General features: G+C 38.0%; 1 protein-coding gene across 1 annotated transcript; it reads right to left on the bottom strand.

The window, feature by feature from the left end:
• Positions 1 to 2,639: 2,639 nt before the first annotated feature.
• On the bottom strand, positions 2,640 to 7,265 carry LOC124300643 (venom carboxylesterase-6-like). The gene is made up of 7 exons (XM_046754940.1): positions 6,937 to 7,265; positions 5,949 to 6,084; positions 4,371 to 4,716; positions 3,805 to 4,167; positions 3,466 to 3,626; positions 3,072 to 3,394; positions 2,640 to 2,984 (listed from the first exon to the last, which is right to left on the bottom strand). The coding sequence occupies exons 1-7, from the start codon at positions 7,203 to 7,205 to the stop codon at positions 2,816 to 2,818; spliced, it is 1,767 nt and encodes a 588-aa protein (XP_046610896.1). The 5' UTR covers positions 7,206 to 7,265; the 3' UTR covers positions 2,640 to 2,815.
• Between the last annotated feature and the right edge of the window lie 2,869 nt (positions 7,266 to 10,134).

Genomic DNA, 10,134 nt, shown 5'->3' with positions numbered 1-10,134 from the left:
ATCTCAACTGGTTTTGAACCGGTGACAATTGTGTCAGAAACGAATCTAATGTACAATAAGTGAATTACGCAATGGACTGTAACGAAATTTGTGTATTTCGCACTGAATCTACATATATGTCATATTATATACATTGGCTGAGCAGGAGTCGTGTAACTTTTTAGTAATATATATATACAATATACATAAAATATGTACAAGGATCAATATAGATTTATGTACAAAATGTGTTTTCTACGCTTTTATACTGTAATAAATTTGATATACATGCATGTGTCCAGTTAACTATATATATACATACATACATACATATATATATAAGGCGTAAACAATCATTATGTTATAATATCCTACGTATACGTGTTTCGCAAAATGTGAGGCATGAGTTATCGCATGCAAGAGCATTCATTGTATTACTATAGCAGCTTAAGGTTTAACCAACAATTTTAAGCACTATATATTATATTATAGATAGAAAGGTAATATGAAATTGTATAAAGAATCTCATAAGTTGATAGTAAAAAAAATATATATTATGTATCATTATTGTACAATTTTCGATATTACTTTGTTCCGTGTTTTCGATTTGTTTTTGCTCTTTAATCATCATTAGTGCATTTAACCGATACGATTGTTACAAGTGTAATATACCGTACAGAATGGAACGCAACAAGAAGCACGAGCAACACATTTGCTTCATCGACGCACAACGATGCCGATACATTCAAACTCAAGTACAGAATAATGATTTTGTCTTCGTTGTAAGGTTGGGAAAAATTTCAAACAATAGGGTGAGATTTACAACCGTACTATATGATGAAATCTACGATAGAGTTCAAGTATGTACATATATACATACCGATAGCTGCACATTTTATATGTACAGAAGAGAGAGTTGGGAGAAGTCTGGGAATGCGTCACACATCTGCTGGTTAATTTACAATCGTGATTTATTCAGTAAAGACAAGTACGCCATACAGCAAGACGGTGCATGAACGTTTCATGACGAAGGAACAGGACTCACAATCAGAGGGTTATTTACTACCTGGAAACGAGCTCCTCCACGATGTCTCCTCTCCTCGAGCTGTCGGGCACATTCGATAAGGAATTTTCACTACACGAGGGTAAGAAAACTGTGCAATACGTTCATAGGTACAGTCTAATGTCAATCATTGGGGGGAGATTCGGTTCACGGATTAACACTTTGAGTCGAAGGGACGCAGTGGCTTATATCAGCCTCGGTAGAACAACGGTGAAATAATTTATGCCAACTTCTAGTAAGTATTCGAAGTAAGTGCAAACATGAGCCTGGAGCAACGTTTGAGTCTGTTCCAAAGATGCATATAAAAATTTACGATGTTCCAAGTACCTTTTTTGCTTTCCTAAAGATCCAATGATTTCAGAAAACTAAATCGATTCGCAAGGGATAAATTTTTAGCTTAAAAAATCGCAAAAAAACCAAGGCTAAGCTCATTTGGATTTTGTCGGTAAAATTTAGGCCGATTTGAAGTAATGCTGCAATTATATTTTTGATAATCTGTATCCGCGTAATTTCTACGTATTTCATTCATAAGTTTTCTCAGCTGTTCATCTTATGATGTTCTAGATGTCTGTTCTGCATTCCTGTATATAATCATAAAAAATCAGTATATGGACTTGCGGACAAGTACCTTACGACTTGTCATTCCGCCATCTATGATCCAACGCGTTTCGTATAACAATAGAAGTACCACGTTGGGGGCTAGACGACTTGACCCTCAACGCTTTAGTACGATAAGGCAATGAGGAAGACGAGGACAAGTCAAAATAAACCTCGGTAATCGTATATCAACGACAGTTATATCTGCTAAAAAGAATTAGTTAATAGCCTGGAATAATGTTCGATGTCATTGATGATTGATATGAGCGATAAGACTCGGATCAGGACTTGAGTCGACGACGTTTGCTCGGTGGTACATACATAATGTACCCATGTCGGATAACATACGACATGCATTAAAGTCTGACGAACAGACCTTAGAGACCTATACGTAAGTCGAACAAGTTGTTCGGTCATATTTAAATTCTTGTAAGAGTTTTGTCAAGATCTTCATCATGCTTACAGATTAAAAGAATGACATTATACTCACTTCGTAATTTGATGACGAATAATCGATAATACAGACAAGATAGTTACAGAAAGATTTTGATAAACTGTGAGATATACGTTAAATAAAATTAGGGCGAGCTGAAGACAATCATTTCAGGGTGGTCTGAGGGTCTGACAGGTTTGGGCCGACACAGTGAAGGAGGACCAGGCGGCGGACAAAACGGAACGAGTTTATCGACTCCGTAGTATATAAAGCCACCTTGGATGACGGGTCGGTAAGCCAAGTTGGTCCAGTCAGCGCAAACTGAAGTTTGCGTTTATTACTGACATGGTGATACTTTTTTTTCGTACACAAATTCCAAAACTTTTTATAAAATCGTTGCTCACTATAATTGAAAACGATCGAGCCAGATTTTCAGTGCCGCAAATGAATATCCAAGGGCACAGGTACATATTACTCGATGAAACACTGACAATGATACCAAACGTTATAGGTATGTACGACATGTGGGTGATGGATCAATAAAAAATCTACTGCGAATACGCATTATGTGATAATATTATCGTTATCAGGTATTGAAACTAAATTCTGTACATTGCGTTCTAAGATAGGCATCAAACATTTATTCCTACATCTCCTTCACTTTCCCCGACGGGTAAGTCACAACAAACTATTTTGAAACAAAGAATACGAATTCTGATTAGGAACCGCAGTTCAAACTAAATCTACTTTTTAGCAGCGAAGAAATTTTCCCAAAACTTCATTCGCTCTTCGTGAAAACCACTTTTAACCTGAATTCCAGGATCGCTGTCATTACCGATCTGAAGATATTTTTCGTCCGATGAGAATGGTTCCCAAATCGCGTTGTCATTGAGAGCTGCAGTAGTCGGCAACCTGAAAATGTGTTTTATCGTCAAATATAGTCGATACACAAGCGGTTGTGATGTGATGTCTTTTATCTATTCATAGCCTGATACTCACCCATTGGTAGCAAAGGATGTCCATAGCTCCACCATAGCGTCGATCATTTTCATGTCATTCTCGGTATATTCAGAGCCTGGCGGCGCAAAGAATTCCTTTGGTCCAGGAAGGAGGTAAATCAGCTCGTCTCCGTGCACCGCGCCCAAATTCTCCGGGTTACCATTACTGAAGATATAGCTATCGCTGAAAGTGCCTCGGTAGTCAAAAGTGCAAAAGTATGCGGGACTCTTGTAAGCAGAGTTGTTTGCATGTTGTTTGACTTCGTTGTAAATATGATAGATGAACTCGTAATCGCTTATGATGTCAGTCAAATTGTGTAGTAGCTGAAAGCAACATCAAACATACCATAATTGATGGAACTCGAACTTGTGTCGTCAGTTGTTCTAGTTCTCACCAATTTTCTGTCTGCAGTTAGATCGTTCAAGTAACGAGACTTTAAAGCAGCAGTTTGGGCATCGACATCGGCTGACCAAACGTCATGTCTCAAGAAGCTGATTAAGTAAGAGTCAACGTTGTCTAAAACTTGCTGGAACAAGTCTGGCTTATCATAGTACGCTGAAATGAAGAACAAGTACAAGTTTCAGAAACCACTTCATTCACCAAGAACAAGAAAAAATGACTACCGATAAAGTTTCTTCAAATATGCAGAGCCTGGTATGTTACCTGACATCTCTGTGCGATATAGACACCTATAGGAATATTCGTTAATTCACGTTGATCCATGTATACTCGCCTGCAGTTATAACAATTCCTTCTTCCTTAGTTACAAGGGCCACCCACGGCAAATCATGCTGTTTTCCATTGGCAATGATATTCGCTGGAGTATCCGTAAAAAGTGCACCTTCTACGTCAGGTTCGACTACAGGATACCAGACAGTAGCCCTGGCCGTCCTTTCATCCTTCAACAGCACTTCTGTATCGTACAAGTATGTCCCATTGAAAGTCCTCAGACAGTTAACAAGGGTGGTTGACGTGTTGGTTGGACAACCAAGGTATTCGCCCAACTTAGTGGCTCGCGCGGCGACCACCGAATACGGTTCAGGAACAGGAGGATAGAGTTGCGGTGTACTGTGTATCATGAATTGGTGAAAGAGTCCTGAAAAAAGTTTGCTGTTATTCGTCAATTTGAAATGCCAAGTATTTAATGTCTATTTAGTGGAAACTAATTCAATGCCATTATTGATCTCTCTCACAATGAAAAGAATTAGCTTCGCTTATTAAGTCGGGTACATTTACCAACGGAAGATGATCACTAAATACCATAGGTGTATTTCAATTCAACTAAGCAACTCTGCTCACCTTTTGTTAAAGGAGATAAGGTTAAAAGCCGAACGCAGGCGGCGCCTGAACTTCCACCGAAGAGAGTGACTTTATTTGCATCACCACCGAAATACTTGATGTTTCGTTGGGTCCATCTCAAAGCTTCAGCTATATCTTTAAGTAAATTATTTCCCGGCGATACTTCGTCGCCGGTACTCAAAAATCCGAGTATTCCGAAACGATGGTTAGGAACTACAAGAACCACGTCCTTATTGAGAAGAAATTTTGGACTGTGATGATCAGGGTTGTTTGTTCCATACTGGAATGCTCCACCATAGACGAAGACCATCACTGGCAGTAACGTAGCATTTTGGCTACTAGGAAGCTATGCGGTAGAAATGGTAAAAAAGTAATTATTATTTTCTTTTTCATTTGAGAATTCATTAATGTCAGCCGACCGTAGACCGTGATTCTGAATAATCACCGTGCACCCATCTTATTCAATTCTTTATGTTATAAATTAAGAAATGATAGCAAAGCAAATATGTGCACCAACAATAAACTATAAACTATGTATCATAAAGAGAGAACACTTTTTTTTAGCGCTTCATTCACTGATTTCTTCTATACGTATATTGCAATGTTGCAGGCTGACAGCATCAACATGCACTTCTGAACCCACTTCCAAACTTGAGTATATTGCGCGCAAAAATGCTCTAGTCTGTACGCAGCCTAAGGAGTTAGGAACAGCGAGGAGAAACCACGATCGACGAACGAAAACTTCATGACTTCGATTTTTGGTAATGTTCTGCAACAGCTTGATTCATTGTGTGCAAAAAAGAAGATGATATCAGAGGTTTGAACTCCGTAGAAAATTATCCAATGAGATCTCAATTTTCACTTTCTCCAGCGTCGTCCGAATCAAAATATTTCAAGTACGATAAAGAACTGTAGGTATGGTTGAACAAATTAAAATGATTAAGGATGTGTTTATTTCTCGAAATCAATCTTCACGATGGAATCACATAGTTTTTTTATCCAATCTAAAATACGAAAAATATGCTGTATTTTGTACCCAGCTGTGTGACAATTAGTATATGGCGTTGCTAGTGCGGAAAGTGGGCGATTTCTAATGAATAAGCGTGCGCTGTAATCATCCGAATCAGATATCACCACTGATGTTTATGATCTCGCCCATCCGCACGTCCGACACCCGCTATAATCTTCAAATATCTGTGAGCGAAAGTTTGATTTGTGAAGCAATGAAGGTGCCACTGGCATAAACCAAGTCTACCAACAAAAGGGTGGTGTACGAATCAAAACAAAGCTGAACAATAAAATCAATTCTACATTGCCGCAATATGTTTGGCAGTACTCGGCAATCCTATGTTAAATGAACAGAGCTAAACTTGTTTGCTGTTGGATCAGACGATACTCTAAACTGGTGTTTCGGTACTGAAATCAAGTGAATTTCAAAATGTATGTACTTTCAATTGAAAATCCTTGAATCTCTTGGTACGGCTAGTACATTTCTCGAGATAAAAAATTTAAAACGATGATGGTAAAACTATAGCTCCCTTCAGCTATCAAAATATATTCAATACGATTGCTATATACCTGCGGTGTATAGACATTGAGATAGAGGCAGTCCTCATCCCCCATGAGCTCCTCCGTTCTCTGAACGCATACGTTAGGCATGCGGCCGGCATCTAGAGTCCCGTTCCAAGGACCCGCCGGTACGGCTTGTTTAAACCTGGATTGGAATAATCGGAGAAATTAATGTTTCCTTATTTTTGTGACGATTAAACTCCCAATGATAGATGATTTTTCGGCCAGCATGAGGCTAGATCATTCCGCCAATTCTTTGTCGTAGATTTTGAACATGTTATTCTCTCGAGTACATTCAATTATGTATTTCAGTGCCACGAGTTGTGATCAATGCAGATCAACCCAAAGAAAATCCGTCGAGAGCTGATATTACCGATGGTTTAGCGGACTTTCAAAGCAATCGAGATGTGTAAAAGCAAAGTACGTAAATGTGGGCAAAACAATGTGGTTTCAGTACGTATATACGGATCCTCGATTGTTTATTTGGTCAGACAATATCTCCTTACTAAGAGAAAAAAATCTTATCAATAAAGTGAGGACTTTTTACCCTCCCGAGCTCATACCATGCATTTTGGACAAGACAAAAATGCACGGTATGAGCTCGGGAGGGTGAGAAGTCCTCACTGCATTATCAACTCGTGTTGATGTATATTAACTGCTTGTATCTTTGGAAAATATGAACCAAAATTTGCCCAATCAATTACAGTATCATCGTAAGTACCGGTATCAGTTTACTATGGATACCGTATATTACTACTGTAAGTAGTAGCGTAGCTCGTAACGTGCGAGACTTCGGAAGGGGAGGACTTAAGTTCAATTTCCCAGCTTGTCGATGAGGTCCTGAGCGATAGCTCGCGGAAATTGTGACGCAGCTAACGTCGTTCAGGCTCCGAATCGGCGAGTTGAGGTTTTAACTCGGTCCGGGTGTCCGGGCAACGTTTTCTGCACCGCCTATGCAGCGTTAGATGACTTGTAACTCTGAATTACACCTACAAACCTAAGATCTCCAATCGGTGGCTCGGCAAACGGAACTCCAATGAAGGCAGAGAATCTTCTGCCAAGGTGTGTGACCATATTTATACCTCTGAGTCTTCCTTGAGGTATCGTCGTTTCCGGACGCATCCCATCCTCGCCAGCGGGAATGTCCCCATTTTTAATTGGAATAACACCAAAGATTGTCAGGAAAGCGATTAGCAAAAGAGCCACCAGCAGACACGCGGCTGCTATGTAACAGCACGAGCGCGAGCCAATCTTACCTACCAACATGATTACTGTCTGTCACTAAGTGATGCTCGCCAAAGAGACCAGCCTGAGTTATTTTATCTTACGAGAAGAAAAGATGTCTCGTCGTAATTAGAGACAATGTAGTTTGGTAACAACGCCTTGAATTTAATTCGCAACCTAATCTCAATACATAATGCGGACGGGAATTAAATCCACCTTGTTGAGTGGTCCAATAAAATTAAGTGTATATGGGGCATTCCATGTCAAATTTTCCCCCTTTGTTCCCTCACTATTTTTGATTCGTACCACGATTTTTTATACGATTCTACCATCTAAAAAGGGCACTCCTGAATTTTTTCAAATTTTTTTTGCTAACCGTTTTTTTTTTTAAATATTATTCAAACCCATTTCGAAAACGGCCGTTTTTAAAAATCTGAAAAAATTCTGAAAAATCAAGTTTCTCATTCCGATCATACCGACACCTGGCCGATGATGGGCCCATTTTTTTCTGTCATTTTTTTTAGCACTTTAAACATTTTCAACAAACGAAACGCCATCTTGAAACGTTACGAAACCATGATGGTCCAGGTGTCAAAATGATCAAAATAAGAAACTCGATTTTTGAGACTTTTTGAAGATTTTTCATAACGTTTCAAGATGGCGTTTCGTTTGTTGAAAATGTTTAAAGTGCTAAAAAACATAGAAGAAAAAATCGGCCCATCATCGGCCAGGTGTCGGTATGATCGGAAAGAGAAAGTAGATTTTTCAGAATTTTTTCAGATTTTTAAAAACGGCCGTTTTCGAAATGGGTTTGAATAATATTTAAAAAAAAACGGTTACAGAAAAAAATTTTTTAAAAATTCAGGAGTGCCTTTTTGAGATGGTAGAATCGTATAAAAAATCGCGGAACGAATCAAAAATGGTGAGGGAAAAAAGGGGTAAATTTGACATAGAATGCCCCATGTACAAATTTTATAATGTATGTTTTGTCATTACGTAGTTTGATGAGATTGGATCTACATGTGAGATAACAGAATAATAAAGCCGAATAGCGCTGGTTCGAAGGCTATTTTTGATGCGTGTAAAGTAATACAAAGCCGCCCCTATATACGTGCACACATAGAACAATCAAATACTTAAATCCCATAATTATTCACTCAAGTTAGGTATATGATAATCAAAGGTACAAATGATTGCTAAAAACTAGAGGATTTCACGTTAACACGGACAGATCATGTAATTCTTGCGTGGTCATAATCATGTGAACCTTCTCGCTTTCAAAACTGTGACGTCCTGAATTACTCCGTCAAGATCTGCAACATCGTTTTCAATCTATATACTGTACGACACTCCGTCTAATCGTCCTTGACTCATTGGCGGCAAAAACTATTTATAAAACGTTTGGCGCACTATAAACACAATATCAATTTTACCATACACTTATAGTTGATGCAAGGACGTCAAAGGTACTATAATAATACTACAATTAACTATATTTTTGTTTTTAATGTTCACCATACACAGATGTTCATCAGGATTATATTCGTATAGTGCGGTGAGCTCTGTTCTGTAGTTTTCGATAGTATAGAGTACGGTTCAATTAACTAATTTATAATCAACTATTTACGGATAAGTATTTAGACCACCCGAGATGATTCCTGCAACTTTTATCAGAGTTGAATGCACCATACATAGTTTGACTCGACTTAAATATGGTTAACGCTAATACGGTAATTATTCAGACAAGATCATACGAACATAGTTTCAACAACTGAACATACACTGTTGAAAATATTTGAAAATCTACGCCACATTTACAACACAAAAGTGTAGTTGAATTACAAATTTCGTGTTATAAAGTGAATTACTAAGCATTCTCAATAAATGTGCACTATAACTTTGTCATTTTGCTTAACTTAGTTGGAAATACGCATATTTTGAATTTACTTCATTGTGCAGTAAATGTATGAGGTATATTTGGAAATTTCATTTACGGTACTTGGAATTTACTAAAAATTTTGCTGAATTCACTTGATAAATGGAATAATCTTATTGATCAGTTTTCTGTGACTGACCAGTCATCTCCGTATGGACCGTGCATTGTATTATCAATCAAATAAAGTCCTAGATTCTCATAAGGTAGTTTGGCGTAGTAGGTAGGGTGCCCGACTTATAATTCGGACATTGCGAGCGAAAGGGGTTAGAGCCCCGGTTAGAAAAAAATAATGCGCTAGGTTTTGATCGATCCAAAATACGTTTTCAACGATTGTCGTTACTGATAAGTTGTCAAAATGGTGTCTACGCTCACGAAAAATCATTAAGATGAGTTATCTACGAGATCCTCATCCAGGTGAAGGATGTACCTGTGCTGCGTATTTCGTAGAATTCTGAAAAAAAAAATTCCTTCTTGTTTTATTACAACAGGAAATTTGCTCACTTTCAGTGCTGTTTTTTTAGACTCTGAAAAAAAAATTTGAAATTTGAAAAAATACACGGCACAGATTACTCCTTCGCCTTCAAAATGCTTCTAATGGAAGTTCGATATCTTTATAAATGACGGAGAAAACTTGCATCGCGTGAACGTCTGCAAGCAGCAGTTCCGCCGGGAGTAGGCAACGTCCTTAAAGATCATGTGCTGCATTTCCCTGGTTTGGTTTGCAGTTTCATAAAGAAACACTACAGCATACACGTTATCATTTATTTTCTATAGTCTATATTCCTACTTATTAAAACGAATAAAAATATTTTGACGTGATACAAATAGATGTAAAGTGGCATAGTCACGCACTTACCACATGTTAGCTATTATGTTATGCTAAACAACAAAGTTTGAATCAATGACTCAGAGCACATAGAAATAATAAGCGTTTTTTATTCACTATTACAATTTAGTCTGACACAGAGGTTAATAATTACGTGGAATTTTCAGTATGACACACGTTATGCAACCGTGTTGCAAACAAAATATCAC

The sequence above is a fragment of the Neodiprion virginianus genome, chromosome 3 (assembly GCF_021901495.1).
Source record: "Neodiprion virginianus isolate iyNeoVirg1 chromosome 3, iyNeoVirg1.1, whole genome shotgun sequence".
NCBI classification, from domain to species: Eukaryota; Metazoa; Arthropoda; class Insecta; order Hymenoptera; family Diprionidae; genus Neodiprion; species Neodiprion virginianus.
Note: the sequence above shows the minus strand (reverse complement) of the source record. Positions and strands in the feature narration are given on the sequence as shown.

Coding starts and splice junctions, on each gene's coding strand:
- LOC124300643 (XM_046754940.1), bottom strand. CDS start 7,205: ATGTTGGTAGGTAAGATTGGCTCGCGCTCGTGCTGTTACATAGCAGCC. Junction 6,085..6,936: donor CCACCGATTGGAGATCTTAG/GTTTGTAGGTGT, acceptor ATTCCAATCCAG/GTTTAAACAAGCCGTACCGG. Junction 3,627..3,804: donor AGGAATTGTTATAACTGCAG/GCGAGTATACAT, acceptor TCTTCATTTCAG/CGTACTATGATAAGCCAGAC.